The 22,578-nt window shown below is 44.7% G+C and overlaps 1 protein-coding gene across 1 annotated transcript in view; it reads left to right on the forward strand.

Moving 5' to 3' along the window:
• Positions 1-22,578, forward strand: part of LOC144227671 (guanine nucleotide-binding protein G(q) subunit alpha) — a 211,735-nt gene that overhangs the window by 182,689 nt on the left and 6,468 nt on the right. The window contains exon 5 of the mRNA XM_077759356.1: positions 10,300-10,453. Within this exon, the coding sequence (XP_077615482.1) occupies positions 10,300-10,453 (154 nt within the window). The remainder of the gene's footprint in view (positions 1-10,299; positions 10,454-22,578) is intronic.

Here is a 22,578-nt window from a genome sequence, read left to right on the forward strand (position 1 = left end):
TGCCCCTCCCCTGCTCACACTGTCTCTGTCTCTCTGAAAATAAACTTTAAAAACCTAAAAACAGAAAAATGCTTAGGATATAAAGCAAAACATAGGATATATTTTACATACAAAATAATCAGTTATTTACTTGTTTGTTTGTTTGTTAAGAAGGCTCTGCACCCAGCCTGGAGCCCAACGCTGGGCTTGAACTCATGACCCTGAGATCAAGACCTGAGCTGAGAGCAAGAGTCAGACGCTTAACAGACAGCCCCCAGGTGCTCCTGATAATCACAGTCCTTTAAAACTGCACTGTGTCGTATAGTAGCCACAGGTCTCCCGTGACTCATTTTTAAATACGATATAAAAATTACGTCCTCCATTGCATTAGCCACCCTTCAAGCACTCAGTAGCCTGCATGTCACTGGTGGCTTCTAAACTGGACAGTGCAGGTCCAAAAATGACTCTCCATTATTTCAAAAAGTTCTTTGAGACAGCACTGATACAAAATAACTCCTAAAGCTGCATAGTTCAAAGACTGGAAGAAGTTAAAATTAGAAGAAAAAAAAAAAGCCAATAGTTTTAGGTGGGCATTTCAATCAAGGAATTTCTTCCTTTATCCTGCTCTTTTAGTTTTTTAATTTTTCACCATGACCATATTAATTTGATAATGGAAAATAAATTGCTGCGCCATATTTTAAATAATTTTTTAAATAAATAAATGAATGAATGAATGAATGAATGAATGAATGAAAGTATTGAAAATGAGGGTACCAGAGAGGCTCAGTCAGTTAAGCATCCAACTTCGGCTCAGGTATGATCCCATAGTTCATCGGTTCGAGCCCCACTTCAGACTCTGCTGACAGCTCAGAGCCTGGAGCCTGCTTTGGCTGGCGCGCCTGCGCATTCTCTCTCTCTCTCTCTCTCTCTCTCTCTCTCTCCCCCCCTCTGCCCCTCCCTGACTCACACTCTGTCTCTCTTTGTCTCTCAACAATGAATTAACGTTAAAAAAATTTTTTTTAAGTGTAGAAAATCAGTACAAGGATAGCTTGGGGAAAGACCACTAAAACTTTCTCTCCAGAGTTGTTTTCATTGCTGTTGTTAACATTCGGGTCAGATCAGAATTTGAGAAACTTAGATCCTTAGGGGATGGGGCCCCATGAAATTGGGATTCAGTCTTGGAAGATTTTGCATAGAACCATAATTCAGAATTTCCGTAGCACCATTGCCTCTGCTGTGCTTCACAGTTCCACTCAAGTGGGTTACCAGTGGAGTCTTTTGGCCTTAACTTGTGCCCTGGAGCCAACATTAAACACTCACTGTATGTTACCAGTGATGCACAGAGAAAAGAAGAATCATTTGTGTCTCTGGAAATCTGTATTTTCTTCTTGGTTTCCATATTTAAGTTCATTTGTATCTGGTTCTGGCTAAACCTAGCAAAGAAGTACCAAGTGAGCCTCAGTAAATGAGCCGTTTCTACAAGCAAATGACCTTGGTGAAGTGTGAACGTATGCTTATTCAGTCAGGTTGTGCCTCTGGATCCGTGACACGTGTTGGTGGATCCCCGGGGGTCCAGAGTTAGAGTCCAGCCACGCAAATGTCAGCCATGTTCTATAGGTCTGGCCGGTTTCCTGGGCTCTTTCGATGGCTGCCCCAGTGCATGGCCACCAAGTCGGTTGTTGCTGAAATATTTTATGTGAACAGGGACACAACCCAAGGAGTTAATGATCGGTTAGAACGTTATTCTTCTGTGTAAACTCTGCAGGTAAATCTGTATCTTAATTATGCAAAAATCTGTAAGTGTTTTCCAGTCAGCTCCAGTAAAAACAAAACAAAACAAAATGACTGTCATTGACTTAAGCAAGTTTGAAATAGGGGAGTTACCTGTCTTCATGAGATTTAAGCCAGAAGAAAGACCCAGTGACCCACGTAAGGGAGATTATCTGGTGCCTCGATATTTAGTAGGGGGCAGGGAGCCACAATGAAAGTGACAGTCTACGGGATGGAAGTTTGTGGTATCATAGAGCAATTTTTAAGAAGCATGGGAAGACAGCTGCTTTTGGCCATGAGATACCATGTCAGAGAGCACGGAGGTGGTCATCCCTCCTCAACTGCTCATGGAACCTCCCCAAGACGGTTATAGAGGCTATTGGGTGTGGATGGAGTACAAGAAAAATGGGAAGAAGGTCAATGAATTGAAAACTCAATGACGTGAATACTCAAGGCATTAAATATTGAAATCCTCAGTCAGTGAGGGGTATTATAAGAGAAGGGTTTTATTTTTTTTTAAATAGTTTATTGTCAAGTTGGTTTCTATATAACACCCAGGGCTCATCCCCACAAGTGCCCNAAGATAGACATTGGCTCACTGGCATGTAAGCATAAAATTAGTAGAACAGTGGAGCATAGCGTAAATAGAAAGATCAATGTGCTGTAAAATAGTCTTTGCAAGGAAGCTGATACTTGGTCACTAGATGAACTTTCTTTTCTTAACTTATCTTTTCCAGTGTCTAGGACCATGGCCTTCCACTTCAGAGGGGTTAAACATTTGTCGTGTTTGCTTTTGCCCACGTTGAGACCCTGCGTTCTCTTGAGTCTGAGAGTTTGACCGCCTCTTCTTGACCGTTCCCTCCAGAGTCTCTTTCTGCCTTCCCTTCCCCCTCCTTTTCTCCAGCAACCCACTCTGGTTTCCATTAGTTCAGTGCATTCACAAGGTCTTGCTCCGCCACCTCATCTCATCCCCTGGAAACCTCAGCCCAGGAGGTAACAGGCAAATGCACTCTGTTTCTTTGCTTCTCTAAACATCCTGTGCAGTAGACTACTTTGATTCATAGGCACAAATTACAATATTAAAACCTTCAGGATCTGCCTTCCAGCCTGGAGAGTGCGCCAAAGTGGATCTCGAATAATCACTTGCAAAGATTTGCAAAGACCAAGAAAATTATGGAGGAAGTTCTCTCTCTATGGCTGTGCTTATTATTTCTATTCCTGTCATCTGATTTGGATAGCAGAAGTAGAAAACCAGGCTGCTGACTTTAATTATTTGTCATTCCAACTGTTCCTTTTATATATTGTATCAGTTTTCTGCATTTGTTCTGGGGCTGCGGGGATTGAACATTTTTCGACTTTTTGAAGATACTCACCCCCTTAACGTATGGACAATCTTAGGAAGAAACGTTCTCTAAGTGAGAAATCACTTAGAGAAATTGGCAGAAACCTGAATGAGTTTTCAGTTTCTTATAAACCAGATTTTTCTGGATTTGAAAGCATGGTTAGAATAACTTCATGCAATTCCAGGGAGTAGAAAGATTTCACTGCATTTACAGTTTGGCCAAGGATTTGAGGCAAGCGAATTGCCTTCCCAAGAGCTTCCTATGTAGCAGTTTTGTCATCTCTGATAGTGACCATCATTGCAAGCTGTTGTGTGCCCCAGGTCACAGCTAAGCACTTGGCACGCCATTGTCTCATTCTGTTCCCTCATATATTGGGAGATAATAAGGAAACTGAGGTCCAGTCATTTGTCCAAGGTCATACCGGTATTTGAGGCAGAGCCATGTTGCAACCTGAGGTCCCCAGCACACAGACCTGGCCCTTCCCTCCCCACTCCCCACCCCACAACAGGAGCTTGGCACGGAATGTTTTGAATTCTCGTAGCACTGACATCAGATAGGACACCTAACAGTGTGATCCTGCTGTACACACGTCAGATGCACCAAGCTTTTTCCATCAAGGGAGGAAAGAAAGAGGAAGCCCAGCTTGCAAATGTGTTTTCATAAGGCTTTGTAGTTCCTCCGTTTGAGTTGTTGCATGTACTTGCCCAGTTGACACCTATCAACTAAATAGCGAGGGAACATTTCCTAATTCCTTGTCGAAGACATGAATTTTTCAGAGCATTCGTTGTTTTAAAAAAAAAAAAAAAGGACGCAACATTTGATAAGCTACAAATGATTGTATTAATTCAAACTTTACATTATCACAGATCATTATGTTAAAACTAGTTTTGTTTAAAATAATGAGCTTTAAAAGGGCTGATTCATAAGGTACTCTCAAATGAGTTACATCAGAGAAGAAATAGTGGAGCTCGTCAGGGCAATTCAAGGCGAAGAACAGTGTTGAAAATGTCATGTTGTATGACATCCTGAAGCATAAAGCCCTGCATTTTGACGATCTCCTTTCCAGATCAATTTCAGAAGCAGAAATGGTGCCAGTCAGGAGGTCCCCAGGGTAGGATCTCTGGGCTGCACATGTTCCATCATGTGCCAGCAGACAGAAGGAAGTCCAGTGAGCTCCTGGGCATTACAGTGGACTGTAAGTTTGTGGCCAGCAGATGCCTTAACCTGTAACTCTGAACATCTGGGGTTAAAAATATTATGGAGCATGACACATGTGTGCCCCCACCCCCTTAACAGTCAGGTACATTGCAGACTTCCTCATGTATCTGCTCTGTAGATCTGTATGTCTCTCCTGTAAGCTGAGTGTATGGCTTTGGCCTTTTTCACAGAAAACTCAGGGATCACAGGATTGGGCACAAGTTAGGAACACAGCATCATAGTTACCTGACCAGTTTCCAGCATTTATTAGTGCGTTCGTAGATCAGATTGTCTGTATTTCAGATACCAAAGGGTTTCTCTGAGCCCTAGAAAGTTCATCCCCATTTCTGCAGGGTACACAGTACTTGGGGGGGGAGGGGGGAGGTGCAGGTGAGACCACTGATGGGTGACTGTCAGCCCTCAATGGCAATTTGACAGTCTGCAGGTTTACATCTTAAGTGATTTAGTTTTGCATTTTTGCGTTTAAAATCTTCATTCTAGATCTTACAGGGCATATAAATCAATGTGGTTTATTAACCCAGTGGTAAGAGGAAAAACTATCAGCAGGGAAAAGCAGGCAGGTGGATGGCTTGTATCATAGGCAAGAGTTAAGGGTCTTAAAAGTAAATTTTGGGGCACCTGGGTGGCTCAGTCGGTTGAGCGTCCGACTTCAGCTCAGGTCATGATCTCACAGCTCGTGGGTTCGAGCCCCGCATCAGGCTCTGTGCTGACAGCTCAGAGCCTGGAGCCTGTTTCAGATTCTGTGTCTCCCTCTCTCTCTGACCCTCCCCTGCTCACACCCTGTCTCTCTCTCTCTCGGAAATAAAACATTAGAAAAAAAATAAATTTTGTGGGAAGAATGTGCCTGTGTGGGCCAAGTAATGAGGAGTTGCAGACATTCTAGAAATGGGCATTCGGGTCTCTGGTTTGATGCTGACTTTTGCCAAAGGGAGATGCCAGCTGGGCAGAGGGGAAGAGAGGAGAGCAACAGCCCGCTGAGCGAGCGTCCGCTCTCTGCGGGCAGCGGGACCTCAAAGGCTATAGACGTGAACCCGTGTCCCTTCAGCCCCACTCACTGGTAATTTTTCACGCAGAGATTTGGGCCAGCTCATAGCCTGAAGAAAGCCAGCTTCCACTTGGGTTCTTGGGCCACATCCATGGGATCCGGCCTTTCCTCAATGGGAGGGAGGTTTGTACCTGCGCCAGAGGGAAAGCAGTGGCAAATAATTGCATCTTGAGCCCTTTGCTGGGGTTGCCCGTCGGACTTTACTACCTGCCAGCACGGAAAACAAGCAGGACTGTAGACCCAGCAGTTATTTTAGGAGCGATAGAGGCTCAGGTACAAGTGTCCTTCACAGAGCTTGGCATATTTTGGACCATCCCAGCCCCCGCCCTAAGACTCAAACGAGGAGAAAACATTTCCCATTCTCACTGCGGAGAATTTTCTTAATGCCCAAGTTACAGAGATCAGAAGCCCTGGTGAACTATCCTGTACAGAAGTCCCCGCAGATCTCTTCTCCAAGGGTTGTGGGTTCAAATTCTCCTTGGCTTTGCGTTTGTTCCTCTTCCCCTCCTAGTAATCTCTCCTTCATCCAGATCCGGCTCAAAACTGCCTTTGCTTTTAAGCCTTCCCCCTCCAGACCTTTCCTTCTTGTGTGACCCTAACCTCTTCCAGTTACCACTCTTCTGGACCCATCCTGGGGACCTTTAAGCACACACTGTCCGTCCTCTCTGCGTACACCCTCCAGAACACCCTCCAACACACCTTCAGTCCCAGCTTCTAGCAAACCCTGCGTGCGTCCAGGAATTGTGTGTGCAGGGGTGAAGGTGGCAGGAAGGGGCCGATCCAAGGGGAGCTCAGGAAGGATTTCCTGGGGAAGCCCTGTTGACCTGGGCCTTGAAGGATTACGAGTGAGAACTGCATTACCAGCCACAGGTCACCCGCCCTTGGGTGACAGCGGTGACATGCAGCCCGTTTTTGTGGAGAAGAGAACTTGCGTAGGAGTTCAGACAGAAGATGAGCAGAGGGGTCACGCCGTGCTGAGCAGTGAACGCCAGAAAGAGGACCTCGGGGCCTTTCCCTGGAGGCTGCGTCAGTCCTGTGCTAGCAGGGGAGGTGGCCTAAAACAGCGTTTTCAGGAGGCGGGGGATCTCGAGGATCAGTTTGAGGTATTGAAGATAAGGTGTGTAAGACCCCTCACTGGTGGTTTGAACAGGGATGTTTCTGCTGATCTTGCAGGGAAGACACTCAGCGGTCACACTGTTCTGCCTGGGATTACAAAGTGGGGATCAGGTAGCCTGCCCTCCCACGGCCCCGGGTTTGGGGGGGGTCTGTTTCAGCTTAGGACTCCAGCCCTTGATCGGTGCCAGCCCGGAGGGGGCACAGAAGGGGAAATAGTAATTCACCCAATCAGCATGGGCTTAGCTCTTTTGGGCGCCTGGGACAAAACACCACAGGTGGATGGCTCATAAACCACCACCGTTTGTCTCTCACAGTTCTGGAGGCTGGGGGTCCAAGATCAAAGCCAGAATAGCTGCGATGTCTGGTGAGGGCCTGCTTCCCGGTTAATGGAGGCCTGTCTTCTCGCTGTGTCCTCACAGGGCAAGAGGGGTGACGGAAGTCCCCGGCATCTCTTGTATAGGGTCGCTGATCCCACTCACCTCCTGGTGGTCCCACATCCTAATATGATCACATTAGGGGTTAGGCTTTTACTTTTCCAAGGGCATTGGCTGCATTCTCGAGAGTTCAGTCCTCATGACCTGAAAAGGTCCAGAAGGCTCCACCTCCTGAAACCGTCACATCAGGGGTTAGGGTTCCAACACAGGAATTTCGGAGAAGCACTTTGACTCTGTGTCAAGTGTGTTCTGGGCCGTACTTGTTTCAGGCAGGGTGACCCCACAGAGACCAGCTGGCCACAGAGCCCACTCACTGCCTGTCCTCAGGCCCCGTGGCTGGTGGCTCTCTTCGCTCCAGCTTTGTCACCTGCAGCAGGTCACACTTCACCGAGAACGACACTGTCTCTCAGCTTTGGAGTAGTCGTGGGTGGGGGTGACCAGAAGTCCAGAGTCTTTTTCGGCCTTACACGTAGTCCAGGCCCACCCCGTCTGCAAGGAGCCCTGCATTTGGGATAGTAAAACCTTTAGTAGTGTCCCTTTTGACTCAGCTGGTTAAAACCCCAAGAGAAGGTGAGCGTAACGAGCCTTTACACCTGTCTTCAGAGGTGAACAAGACTGCATCGTTTCTCCTCATTGGCCTTGCCCAGGCCTCCCACGTTGCAACCCTATTCCCAGGCAAATTACTAAAAAGCTAGTGTCACCGAGCCTCCTGGGCCACGCTGTCCCCTCCCAGATTGCAGTTTACGGATCGAAGTGCATGAGGCCTCACCCTCTGCAGGTTCAACCAACTTGTGAGGCATCACACAAACCTCATTTCATTCATTTAGGATTTAGTCCAGGGGCTTTGATGTGTAGGCGTAGGTTTGTAGCTGTCCGCGCACGACTCAGAGGAGGGGAGCAGATAAGGAATTTTCACCACGGAGAGAAAAGCAACTTACCGCGTGAAGTCAGGATCTTAACTGGGAAGAATAAAAAGAATGAAGGTGGCATGGTAAATTTCCTCATGGGACCTGCCCTTCGCACTGTAAGAACAAAATCTGGCACTTTTCCTGCCTCGGCAAGCCCTCGGCACCTTGAGCCCCTCGGCACCTTGCTGGAAACGCATAACCGCGGGCCTCACCCCGTGCCGGATGAGAATCCTTGTTTGTCTGGTTTTATTTGCTTTGAGAACGTGCAAGTGGGAGGGGCAGAGACAGAGAATCCCAAGCAGGCACTGTCAGCGCAGAGCCCAATGCGGGGCTCCATCTCACACCTTGAGATCATGACCTGAACTGAAGTCCGATGCTTAACAGACTGAGCCATGCCCGCACCCCCAGAATCCATGTTTGAACAAAGCCCCCTGGTTGCTCATAACGTACATCAAGGTGAAGGCGCCCTTCCGCAGCCCCGTGCTTTGCAAAGCTGAGCCTGCACACAGAGGCTAAGTTCAAACACAGATTCCCGGGGCCCATGCTGAGATGGAGTTTGTCGACCTGCGTCGAAGGTACAGTGATACTGATGCTGCTGGTCAGCTGCCCACAGGGTTGCTCTGCAGCTTTTCCCTGGTTCTGAGGCTCCAGCCAACTGGCAAAGAGCAGCCCCCAGCTGCATGCACAGGCGAAGCCTCAGTGGGACCAGCCCCATCATTGCTCCTGCTTCCAGAGTGGCCCTGAGGACGGCCGCACTGGGCACAGGGGAACAGCCATCTGGGCAAGTCCTCTCTGGAACATGGTGCTAGGCTCGGTCCACTCTCCTGGCCGCTGTCCTGTAGGCTAACGGAAGGCCCCCTCTGAGCAGACTCTGCCCCGAGCTTGGGAGCTCCATCCAGTTCAGTCTTGAAACGCTTAGATCTCAGGACCTTCCTTTTATGTGAACTCAGGACCACTCCTCCCTTTTCCTGTCTTCTCAAAACATCTCGCCCCTTACCTTTGAAGGATCCATCCAGAAAAGGCCCAGCGAGAGCCCTGTCCCTGAGGATTCCATTACCTCCCTTCTAGAGAATGCTAACTGTAAGAACTATTTCTAATGGAGACTCACAGGTTGATGCCAGTCTGTACAGACCCACCTTACAAACAGGGCTTCCATAAGGACCACAGTGGGCCTTTCTAGAATTTCTCTAGCTCTTAGGGGGAAAAAACAAGTTAACCTTCCCGTCAGCGATGTCACTGTTGAACTCATCTTTTCATCTTCTTTAGATTCTTTTAAAATTCTTCCAGTTCTTATTAGGGCCTTTGCTGTTCTTCAGTCCTGAAATTTTCAGCCCTGAAAATCCTGAAATTGACAGGAGTTAAGAGCACAACATGTTCAGGATCCAGAAAATGTTCCTTGGTGAGCTGAGTTTCCTGGAGATTTCCTGGAACTGCGTCAAAGGGCTGTGCAGAAGAGTGTGCTCTGGTAACCCTGCACTAGGAAATGTAGGGAACCTTCTACACCAGGAAGGCAGACTCTGAGCAGAAAATATGAACAGCTTAAACCCCTGGGCTTCATGGTCAGCCCTGAAATTATTTATTCATCCATCTCCTTTTAGAAATTTGGGAGGGTGGTACATCCAGGTATATCAACTGCAAGTATTTTACACAACAACACAGCTCGAACTAGCTTAAAAAACCACAGGACTAATTGGCTGATGTTACTGAAAATCCAGAGGCATAACCAAGTTCAGTAATGGTTTGACCCCGTAGTTAAAACCAGGTGAGCAGAACTTGGTTTCTGTTTGTTTCAAGATGGTTGCTCGAAATTCCCTAGGCTATGTGAGTCGTCATCCATGAAATCAAGGTGCTCTCTTCCAGAGCTCCCAGAAAAATTCCTGGGGTTGATGGGACCCATTGAGCTGCTTAGGTAAACTCATGACCATAAATCAGAGATGAGTTCCACATGCTGTGCGCCTGAACCCAGCTGGCTGCCCTGCTCTGGTTTAAACCACTGTCCCCCCTCCCCCACCTGTGAGAAGCAGACTGGGGGGGGAGGGGGGGCCTCAACCCCAGGCAGGTGTTTCCATTGCCAGAAACTCGGTCATCACATGTAGCACTAAATCAGAGGGCTGGAAAGTATCATCTGTGTGTCCTGGAAGATGTGTTTTTATGAACCAAGGCTTTTCTATCCCCAGAGAAAGGAAGACTTCCCAAATCTGCTGCCTTTGTCTGTGACCCGGGGGTGGGAATGACTTAGAAGTGAATGTCTGTAGGAGGAAGAGCTGGTCACCTGCTTGTCACCCTGAGAGTTTACTTAACAAAAGAGCCCATGCGAGAGTCATGAACCCTTTGCATGTAAATCCTGGTAACAGCACTACAGTCCAGCCCAAGGCTACAGAAATCGGATGCGTGCAGAAGATGGGCTGGACTTCCAAAACAAACACTTCACAGATTGAGTAATCACAAAACTCATGCCTTGTTTTTTCTGTTTTTTTTTTTTCCAGAACCGAATGGAGGAAAGCAAAGCACTCTTTAGAACAATTATCACATATCCCTGGTTCCAGAACTCCTCGGTTATTCTATTCTTAAACAAGAAAGATCTTCTAGAGGAGAAAATTATGTATTCCCACCTAGTTGACTACTTCCCAGAATATGATGGTAAGTCAGCGCTCTTCAGCCAGCCCAGCAGCTGGGGAGCCGTTTTGCCCCCCAAGTGATGCAAAGGCTCATGTGGCAGCTTTACTGTTGCTGTGTTGGCCTCCAAAGCCTGCATGTGTGATTGATGAAATACAAATTATTGTTGGCTGTGCCCCTTAACCCCCTGAAACGTTTCACTTCCCTGACAATGCTGAAAATGATAGCCAAAGAAAACCACTTACATGTTTGCAAGTAAGTGCATCAGAGGAGGGAACAGCCCCACAGCCTTGACCAATTCTGTATCCGCCATGACAGTTCCCTCTTTCTTTCGGTAACAGTCGGCTTTTGCCTCTCTGTGGGAAGAGAACACAATTTTGTGTCAAGAGCCCATGCTCTGAAATCACTCTACCCAGGTTCACATCTCAGTTTTGACACCTTGTATTTGTAGAACCCTGATCAAGTCACTTAATTTCTCTGCACGGTAGGACTGAGCTCCTGCAGTTGCTTATAGGCTATAATAGATATATATAACATATATATACACATGTATATAAATATATATAACATATACACACACATATATATATAACATACAACATTTTAGCGTGATACCTGACACATGGCAAGTGTTAGGAAATATTTGGGGGCGAGGGGAAGGCGCTGTATGGCCTGATACAATCCTACCATCCTTCGGGATGGCACCGACCCCTTAAACTCTTCCTGTAGTGCTTAGAATCCATAGCCCCCACATCAGTACTCCAATGGCTTTGCAATTATTTCCTTGCTTCTTATAAGCACTCCTTATAAACAGATCCTGCCTACCGAGCTAGACTGTGAAATCATCAATGACTGGATAGGACACCCAGCCATTCTGAGAACTACTTGTTGACCCCTAACAAAATGCACCCACACCCAGCCCCTCTGAAACAAGTCAAAGAGTCACAGCCACCACCCCACAGACCTTTTATGGCAGGATACACACACATCTCCCCATACACACTGGAGTCTAGATTAGGAGTGGCAAACGATGGCCTGCCACCTGTTTTTATAAAGAAAATTTTATTGAAACAGCCACACCCCATTCATTTACACATAGTTTTTATGCTTTTAACAGCAGAATTGAGTAGCTTTGACAGATTTGCCCACGAAACCTAAAATATTTACTCTCTGGCCCTTTTTTAATTGAAGTATAGTTGACACACAAGGTTACATTAGTTTCAGGTGTGCAACGTAGCGATTGGACAAATTTATATGTTATGCCGTGCACACCACAAGTGAGGCTGCCATCTGTCACCGTACAACATTGGTGACCATATTCCCTCCCAGCGACAGTGTTCTCTGTGCGGCCCCTGTGATACCTGGACTTCATTCATTCCACAGCTAGAAGCCTGCCTCCTCCCTAGACGCCATCAGTTTTTGGTATCTATGGGTCTGTTTCTCCCTTTTGTTTGTTGATTCCTTTGTTTTGTTTTTTAGATCCCATATAAGTTAAATCATATGCTATTTGTCTCTCTCTGTCTTATATCATTTAGATCATACCCTCTAGGTTCATCCATGTTGTCTCAGTGGCACTATCTCATCTTTTATTATGGCTACGTAGTATTCGTGTGTGTTTGTCTGCACACACACAACCTTCCTTATCCATTTGTTTATTGATGGCCACTTTGGTTGTTTCTGTATCTTGGCTATTGTAAACAACCCTGCTATAAACACAGGGCTGCAGAGATCTTTTCACGTTTTCATTTTCACCGGGATTACTGGCTCATATGGTAATTATATTTTTAATTTTTTTTAGTGTCTCCATACCGTTTTCCACAGTCACTACACCAGCCTGTATTCCCACCAACAGAACATAAGGGTTCCTTTTTCTCTACATCTTCACCAACACTTGTGCCTTGGGTTTTTTATTTTACCCATTCTGAGTAGTGTGAGGTGATATCTCAGTGTAGTTTTAATTTGCATTTCCCTGATGATTAGTGATGTTGAGCTTCTTTTTTATGTACCTGTTGGCCATCTGTTTGGAAAAATGTCTGTTTGGGTCCTCTGTCCACTTTTAATCAGATTAACTGTGTTTTTAGTATTGAGTAGTATAAGTTCTTTACATATTTTAGATAACCAACCCTTATATATCATTTGTTTTATGGTTTTAGGCCTCAACCTTTAGGTCTTTAATCCATTTTGAGTTTATTTTTGTATGTGATACAAAAAAAGTGGTCCAGTTTCATTATTTTCCATGTAGCTGTCCAGTTTTCCCAGCACCATTTGTTGAAGAGACTGTCTTCTTCCCATTGTGTATTCTTGCCTCCTTTGTCATAGAATAATTGATCATATAAGCATGGGTCTATTTCTGGGCTCTCCATTCCATTCATCTATGTATATGTTTTTGTGCTAGTACCATTGTGTTGTGATTACCACAGTTTTGTATAGATCTTGAAATTTGGGATTGTGATACCTCCAGCTTTGTTCTCGTTTCTCACGATTGCTTTGGCTATTCCAGGTCTTTTGTGGTTCCATACAAATTTTAGGATTGGATGTACTATTTCTGTGAAAAATGCTCTTGGTATTTTGATAGGGATTTTCTGGAATCTATCGATTTCTCTGGGTAGTATGGACATTCTCATGATACTAATTTTTCCAATCCATAGGCATGGAAAATCTTTCCATTTGTTTGTGTCATCTTCAATTTGTTTCATTAGTGTTTTATAGTTTTCAGAGTACAGATCTTTCACCTTCTTGGTTCATTTTATTCCAGGGTATTTTATTATTTTTGGTGCAACTGTAAATAGGATTGTTTTCTTCATTTCACTTTCTGCTGCTACGTTATTAGCGTATAGAAATGCAACCAAATTTTGTGTATTAATTTTATATCCTGAAACTTTCCTTACAACTTCTAGTAGTTTTTTGTGGAGGCTTTAGGGTTTTTCTCTGTAAATAAATACATTGTATAGGGCACCTGGTTGAGCAACCCACTCTTGATTTTGTCTCAAGTCATGATCCCAAGGTTGTGGGATCGAGCCCTGAGTCCAAGAATCTGAACTTTGGATTCTCTCTCTCTCTGCCCCTCTTCCAAGCATGTATCTTGCTCTAAAAATAAATAAATATGCATTTTATTCTTTTTTTCCTGTCTGATTGCTGTCACCAGTACTTGCAGTACTATATGGAATAAAAATAGTGACAGTAGACATCCTGATCTTAGGGAAAATGTTTTTCCCTATTGAGTATGATGTTAGCTGTGGGTGTTTCTTATGTGGCCTTTATTATGTTGAGGTTATGTTCCCTCTAAGCTAACTTTGTTGAAGATTTTCATCATGAACAGATGTTGAATTTTGTCAAATGCTTTTTGCTGCATCTGTTGTAATAACCATATGGTTTTTACATTACATTTTGTTAATGGGATAGATCACATTGTGAATATTGAACTACCTTTGTAGCCCTGGAATGAATCCCACGTGACCATGGTGAATGATCCTTTTAATGTATTATTGAACGTGGTTTTGCTAATATCTTGCTGATTTTTGCAATTAAGTTCATCAGAGAGATTGGCCTGTAGGGTTTTGTGGGGGGAGGGTGTTTTTGTTTTTGTAGTGTCTTTGGTTTGGGTAGGAGGGTAATGCTGACCTTATAGAATATATCTAGAAGCTTTCCTTCCTCTCCTATTTTTGTAATAGATGGATATAGTCAACTCAGAATAGATAATTATTTTTTTTAATATTTTTATTTCTAGGAGAGAGAGAGCGTGAGCAGTGAGAGTGAGAGGGTCAGAGAGAGAGAGGGAGATACAGACTCTGAAATAGGCTCCAGGCTCTGAGCTGGCAGTCAGCACAGAGCCCGACGCGGGGCTCAAACCCATGAACCGCGAGATCATGACCTAAGCAAAAGTCGGACGCTTAACCGACTAAGCCACCCAGGCGCCCCGATAATAATTATTTTTTAAATGTTTGGTAGAAATCACCTGTGAGACCATCTGGTCTGGACTTTGGGACTTCTTTGATTACCAGTTCCATTTCGTTACTAGCAATTGATCTGTTCAGATTTTGTTTCATCCTGATTCAGTTTTGGAAGATTATGTGTTTTTAGGAATCTATCCATTTCTTCTAAATTGTCCAATTTGTTGATGTACATTTTTTTAGTATTTTCATCATGAACAGATGTCGAATTTTGACAACATTTTATAAGTAGTCTCGTATAATCCTTTGTATTTCTGTGATTGGTTGTTCTCTTTATTTCTTGAGGAGTTTGACTAAAGGTTTATCAATTTTGTTTATCTTTTCAGAGAACTTGCTTTTGGTTTCATTGATCTTTTCTATTTTTTAGTCTATATTTCATTTATTTCTGATCTGATCTTTATCTACTCCCCTCAGGCTTTATTTGTCCTTTTTCTAGTTCCTGTAGGTATAATATCAGCTTGTTTGAGAGTTTTGTTTCTTGAGTTAAGTCTGTATCATTATAAATTTCACTCTTAGAACTATTCTTGCTGCATAGCAAAGATTTTGGACCTTTGTGTTTTCATTTTCATTTATCTCCATGTATTTTCTAATTTGATCTTGGATTTTTTTGTTGGCGCATTGGTTGTTTAGTACCATGTTGTTTAGCCTGTGTGTGTGTGTGTGTGTGTGTGTGTGTGTGTGTGTGTGTGTGTGTGTGTGTGTGTGTGTGTGTGTGTGTGTGTGTGTGTGTGTGTGTGTGTGTTTTCCAGTTTTTTTATTATTGATTTCTAGTTTCACACCATTCTGGTCAGAAAAGATGCATGATAGGATTCTAATCTTCTTAAATTTGAGACTTGTCTCCTGGAGAATGTCCCGTGTGCATTTTGTTGGTTTTGGATAGAATTTCTATATCTAGTCTAATGTGTCATTCAAAGACATGGTCTCCTTGTTGATTTTCTGCCTGGATTGTGTATCCATTGATGTTAGTGGGTTTCAAAGCCCCCTTAGTATCATTCGATTACAGTCAGTTTCTCTATGTCATTGATACTTGCTTTCTGTATTTAGGTGCTCCAGTGTTGGGTGCATAAATATTTACAATTTTTTGTATCCTCTTGATGGATTAACCCCTTTATCATTATATAATGCTCTCTTGTTACAGCCTTTGTTTTAAAAGCTATTTTATCTGATAGAAATGTTAGTATTCCAGCTTTTTCTTTTTTCACTTTCATTTGTATGGAATATCCTTATCCAGCCCTTCACATTCAGTCTGTGTCTTTAGGTCTGATGGGAGTCTCTTGTAGGCAGCATTTGGGGGGGGGGGGGGTCTTGGTTTTTCTCTTCGTTAATAATTGTTGATGGGTATGTACTTATTGCCATTTTGTTAATTGTTTTGTTTGGTTGTTTTTGTAATTCTTCTATGTTCCTTTCTTCGGCTCTTGCTCCCTTGTGATGACTTTGTATAGTGTTGTGCTTGGCTTTCTTTTTTTTGTGTGTGTATCTATATTATAGGTTTGGGGCTTGCAGTTACCACAGGGTTCATATATAACATCCTAAGTATATAGCAGTCTGTGTCAAGGTGATGGTCACTGAAGTTTAAACACATTCTAAAAGAACTTTTTTACTTCCCCCTCCACATTTTACGTAAATGTTCTCTCATTTTAGATCTTTTTATTCATAATTTTCTTCTAATTATAGCCTTTTCCACTTAAATCACTTTAACATTTCTTGTACGGCCATTTTAGTAGTAATGAATTCCTTTATCTTTTGTTTGTCTGGGAAACTCAGTATCTCTCCTTCAATTCTGAATGATAACCTCAATGGGTAGAATGTTCTTGGTTATAGGGTTTTTTTTTTCTTCCTTTTAGCACTTTTGAATATATCACTTACTTCCTGCCTGCCTTGTTTCTGCCAAAAAATCAGCTGATAAACTTATGGGGTTTACCTTGTAGGTAACTTTTTGCTTCTCTCTTGCTGCTTTTAAAATTCTCTAACCAGGGGCGCCTGGGTGGCTCAGTCGGTTAAGCGTCCGACTTTCGCTTAGGTCATGATCTCACGGTTCGTGGGTTCGAGCCCCGCATCAGGCTCTGTGCTGACTGCCAGCTCAGAGCCTGGAGCCTGTTTCAGTCTGTGACACTCTCTCTCTCTGACCCTCCCCTGCTCACGCTGTCTCTCTCTCTCTCTCTCCTAGAAATAAATAAAACATTAAAAAAAATTAAAAAAAAATAAATAAAATTCTCTAACCATTGACATTTAATTATTGTGTTTGGGGCCTCCTCGTGTTCATCTTATTTGGGACTCTCCGTGCTTTCTGACCTGTTCTTTTCTCAGGTTGGGGAAGGGTTCAGCTATTACTTCTTCAAATAAGTTGTCTGCCCCTTTCTTTTCTCGTGCAATATAATGCGAATATATGATTAATGTCCAGCAAATCCCTTAACCTATCCTCATTTAATTTTTTTCTTTATACTGTTCAGCTTATGTGCTTACCATCATCCTGTCTTCCTCTTTCATAACTTGCTTTTATTTACTATTTACTATAATAGTTTATTTACTATTAATTCCCTCTAGTGTATTTTTCACTTTAGTTATTGTATTCAATTCTAATCGATTTTTTTAAAAAACAATTTCTCTTTGTTGAAGTTCTGAGTTCTTCCAGTCTGCTGTCCAAGGCAGCGAGCATCTTTACGACCCTTACTTTAGTATCTGTGCTGCCGAAGCGAGCACTAGGACCGTTACTTTAAGCTCTTTATCAGGCATCGTGTTTATCTGAGATTTTGTCTTGTTCTTTTGTTCGGAGCATATTCTACTGTCTCCTCTTTGTGCTTGACTTTCTGTGTTTCTGAAATAGGCAGAACAAGTACAGTAGATGGGATAAGCTTGTATATGGCCATCCCCTGTGTAGACTGTATGTGCCTGCTGACTTTGGAAGGAGCTGGAGCTGGCGTGAGCTGGGGTTTCCAGAGCACCTCATGCTGGGGTTGCCTTGGTGGCTTCCCCAGCCTCTCCGTACAGGCAGCACAGTGGCAGGTCGCATCAACCCGAAGTGAGTGCCAGCTGGGGAATCCCAGGGCCTTCCCCGCAGAGGGTGCTTGGCAAGACCATTGACTCTGAAGTAGGTACAAGCAAGCATGTCCCAAGCAGGACAAGTGAAGAGGAAATAGGTTCAAGCCGGGGGTCCCGGGGCTGTCAGCATAACGGGTGGTCCCAGGGCTCTCCACTCAGGTGTCGGAGGAGGACAGCTGAACTGCAAGTCAGGGTAGTCGGCACAGGGGACCCAATGGCCAGAGCTGAGACAGGGTCCAGGTCTCCGGGCATGCCAGGGAGCTTCCCAGAGGGCTCCAGAAGGTGGTGCCCTGGCAGAGCTGCTATAGCCAAAGTGGTAGGAGCCTAGAGGGCACTGACGTGCTTTGCGCTTGTGTCCGTTCTCGGGGTGATGGCTAGAACTCCAGTGAGCACTGGCCAGGCGTGTGCCAGTGTGCGTGGTGCGGGGCCACGCTGCTGGGATGGCTGGGGCTGGTGTGGGCTGGGCGCCCAGGCCTCCCTGAGGCCGCAGGCCAGCTATGGCACACACCACCTCCTCCTGTCCTGATGGAGGGGTACGCTGACTGTGGGACTCGCCAGCCTGTGAGCAGGAGAGAGTTCCAGCAGCTTCCCCACCTTTGGGCAGGTTCTAGGGCCGGTTCCTTTACATTCCAGTTGCCTTTTGACCCATGGCTTGTTTTCTGTGCCCCTAGACAGATAGATAGGTCTGCCCACAGTCCCTCAGTACTGTCCCCTCTCTGCTGCAGTTGGTAGCATTGGGGGTGAGATTCCCCTCATTACCGTGTCTCCATCTCTCTCGCCATTCTGGGTATGGTCTCCATCTGTTGTGGTGCAGAAGCTGTTCAGTCAGCCCTCAGTTCTTCAAGAGGATTCGCCCTATAAGCAGGTGTAGATAAGGCATGTCCCAGAGGAGGGGAGTTTAGGGTCCAGTCACCCTATTGGACCAGAACCAAACTCTCTGGTCCGTTACAGAGAAAGTGTGCCAAACCCAGTTCTAGAAGAGATCTAGATGAATAGTAGTTAAGACAGTTTTGAAGGTCACAGAGTTCAGATGGCAGAGTTCCAGCTCTGCCCCTTATAATGTTGGTTTGGACACGTCTTTTCAATGACTCCGTTTCTTCTTGGTAGAAAAGAATTGAATAGGATTACCTATAAGTCACTTAGTGTGGTACCTGGCACAGAGAAGAACGCAAACCTGAAAGAACCTATTACAAAGATGTAACAATAGGTGCATATAACAGACGATTTTTTTTTGTTTCTACAAATGTTTATTATTTTCCAATTTCCTATTATGATTATTTTATTTTTACAAATAGTTTATTGTCAAGTTGGTTTCCATAGAACACCCAGGGCTCATCCCCACAAGTGCCCCCCTCCATGCCCATCACCCCCCCCACACACACACACCCATCAGTCCTCAGTGTGCTCTCAGCATTCAAGAGTCTCTCATGGTTTGCCTCTCTCCCTCTCCCCCACCATTTCCCCCCTTCTTCTCCCCCTTGTTCCTCCGTTAAGTTCCTCCTAATCCTCCTCTACGTGCAAACATATGGTATTTGTCCTTCTCTGCCTGACTTATTTCGCTCAGCATAACACCCTCAAGGTCCATCCATGTTGCTACACATGGCCAGGTTTCATGGTTTCTCATTGCCATGTAGTATTCCATCGTGTAGATAAACCACAAACAGACGATTTTTTAAAATATACTTTTTTAGTTTGAGAAAGAGAGGGGGTGGGGGAGGGGCAGAAAGGGAGGGAAACAGTCGATGCCAAGTGGGCTCTGTGCTGCCAGCAGAGAGACCGACGCAGGTTCAAAGTCATGAACCATGAGATGATGCCCTGAGCTGAAGTTGGGGGCTTAACCGACTGAATCCCCCAGGTGCCCGCCCCCGACCGTTTTTTAAATTACATTATTGACATAGGAACTGCGGTGGAGATCACTTCAACATTGTTTCCATCCTTCTAAAAGCTCCTGCAGAAAGGTAATTTCCTCAAAAAAACGATTAATTTAATATGGCTTTATAGCTTTCTGAGAAGATACAAAGACATCAAGGATGGAGTTTGACTCATGTTTCTGTCCCACATGGACTTGGTACAGTGCTGGCTCACGGAATGGGCGAGGTTGCGTCTTTAGTGAACTGCATTTCCCTTATCTAACGTGTATAAGATTCTCAAGGTTGGTGGGTTGACATAGAAACATTTGGGGATGTCACCAGGTATGAGAAATAGTACTCTGTCTAGTTTGTTAGTAGGGTGCTCCTGCCCCTATCCAACTACATTTTCCTTTGGGCTTTACTGTTCCTTTAAAAACCAACACTTTGCCAGCCTTGAACAGTGTTTTCATTTTTACTCCTTTTTATTTGCCACTAGTTTGCACTTCTTATAAATGCCGACAACGGTATCCTTCACTGTTCCTGAGGAAACTACAGAAGGAAGGGAACTTGAGGCACCTGGGTGGCTCTGTCGGATAAGCCTCCGACTTCAGTTCAGGTCATGAGCTCACCCGTTCGTGAGTTCCAGCCCCGCGTCCGGCTCTGTGCTGACAGCTGAGGTCTTAAACCACAGCACTCTTCAGATTCTGTGTCTCCCTCTCTCTGCCCCTCCCCCACTTACACTCTCTCTCTCAAAAATAATGTAAAAAAAGGAAGGAAGGAAGGAAACAATGTGTAGCTAACTTGGTCTCCAACAGGCTAGTCTTTTTTTTTTTAATGTTTTATTTATTTCTAGGAGAGAGAGAGAGACAGCGTGAGCAGGGGAGGGTCAGAGAGAGAGGGAGTGACAGACTCTGAAACAGGCTTCAGGCTCTGAGCTGGCAGTCAGCACAGAGCCCGACGCGGGGCTCAAACCCACGAACCGCGAGATCATGACCTAAGCGAAAGTCGGACGCTTGACCGACTAAGCCACCCAGGCGCCCCCACGCTAGTCTTTAACCACTAGATCTACCTGAGTAAGATGGGCACGAAGCATCTGGGTCACACCTTAACACACGTTTGCCTCATGCCCTAGAAGAGACCCTTCATTTTTCTCAGAATCCAGGGAGAACCAGCAGATAAGAAATGAGACCCCACCCCATACACAGCCACCTGAAAACCAGCAGATTTTCCTGAGGTGCTGGCATTCAGGACGACAGGGGGTAAACACAGCACAGCCTACCCCACAGGGCAAAGGCACCAAGGGATAAGCCGCTCAGCACAGCACCCACAGCACGCCACACGTGGGTTTGATTTTTCTCCAGCAAAAGACTTTTTTCTGCGACAGATGTTTGGGATCGTCGTCCTCTCTTTACCTGTCTCCTCCATCCAGTAAATTTCCCCGGGCTCCCCCATCACTCTGAGTGTTTTCCTTCCCACGTGCATGCCTTGCGAAGGTCTTAAACCACGAACATGGTTTTTACTGTTCATCTCCCCCAACATGCATGTAACGCACACAGGCAACTTAGCCGTGAAAAAGGAAAAAAAGAGACTTATTCACAAAGCAAACACAGCTGTCGTTGCATACAAAGCCCTTGTAAGAGGAGCTACAACAGCTCTGCAGTGCTGTGTTTATAGCAAACATGTTTATAGTATTATGAACTTCACACTTCCACATTTCCGCACTTACAAGGTCTTAATCATAATGAATGCCATTTCTGTATTTCTTTTCGGGAGGAGAAATTACCATTTCCACATGGACGTGAATTGCAGAATTGTTCATAGAGACTGTGGGACTCTACACGCGCGAGGAAGGCTATAATGATTTCTTTGTAGCTGGTGTTTCTTCAAATAATATAATTTATGCTTAAAAACCTAACACACTGCAAGGGCTCTTCACTGAACTTGAGTCTAGTTCTGATGGCTTAAGAAAAATAGCCCCTTATTCCTCAAAGGGGATACAAAATCAAAGGGAACTTCTTCTCCAACCCCAACCGCCTATGAGTCCCAGTTCTAAATATTTTCTGTTACTGCTGTGGAATTAGTAAGTCAGTAGTACATGGAGGAAGATAGGACATTCTAATCATAGTATTTTGCCAGTCTTTTCTTTTTTTTAGTGTTTTATTTCTGAGAGAGAGGGAGAGACAGCATGAGCAGGGGAGGGTCAGAGAGAGAGGGAGACACAGAATCTGAAACAGGCTCCAGGCTCTGAGCTAGCTGTCAGCACAGAGCCTGTTACGGGGCTCGAACCCACAGCCATGAGATCATGACCTGAGCCGAAGTCAGACGCGTAACCGACTAAGCCACACAGACACCCCAGGCTGCCAGCCTTCTTACCTGTGGACAGAAATTTCCGTTCTGGTCACTGAAGTCAAAAATTTAAACATTACTTTTGCTAAGTGTTCACATGGAAATAATACATCTGTCTTCATGGCTCTTTCCTCCCTCCTACTGGCAGTGTTAGATACAAATTCATAGGGGTCATCCCCAATTTGCAATCAGGCCATTTTGAAAAGCCTTCGAGTTGGCGGTCTAAAATTCAGGATACGTTTTGTTAGAAGCAGTAGTCACACCCTCAGGAGAGTTTTCAAAGATTTATCACAACCAGTAGGTAACAAGAAAAAAAATGGAGACTGTGGATCTTGAGAGGGTCTTGTCAGACAGAAGGAGGTGGAGGAGGAGGAGACCATAGCATGACCTGCTTCTTCCTTAGGATGGAACTCCCTGGAAAAGTTGGGGGAAATGTACATATATGGGCCTTATAGCACAGTAATGTTAGGGGCTCGATCTCTTGAACTGTGAGATCACGACCTGAGCCAAAGTCAAGAGTCAGAAGTGCAACCGACTGAGCCGACCAGGTGCCCCAGAGTCCCTGCTTTCAGTTCCTTTGGATATATATACACCTAGGAATACAATTGCTGGCCATATTCTAGTATATGTTTAGCTCTGGAGGGAACTACCCAGCTGTTTTCCACAGCAGCTGCAGTGTTGTACATTCCCACCAACAATGCACAAGGTTCAAATATTTCAACCTCCTTGCCCACACTTTATCGTTTTTTTATTATAGCCATTCTGGCAGCTATGAAATAATAGCTCATTGTGGTTTTGATTTGCATTTCCCTAATGATTAAGGACGTTGAGCCTCTCTTCCTATGCTCGTTGGCCAGCTATAGATCTTTAGAGAAATGTCGATTCAAGCCCTTTGCCCATTTTTTAATCAGACTGTTTTTGTGTTTTTTTTTTTTTTTTTTTTTTTTTTTTTTTTTATTGTTTT

Source organism: Crocuta crocuta, unplaced genomic scaffold (genome assembly GCF_008692635.1).
Source record: "Crocuta crocuta isolate KB4526 unplaced genomic scaffold, BGI_CrCroc_1.0 scaffold41, whole genome shotgun sequence".
Lineage (NCBI taxonomy): Eukaryota > Metazoa > Chordata > Mammalia > Carnivora > Hyaenidae > Crocuta > Crocuta crocuta.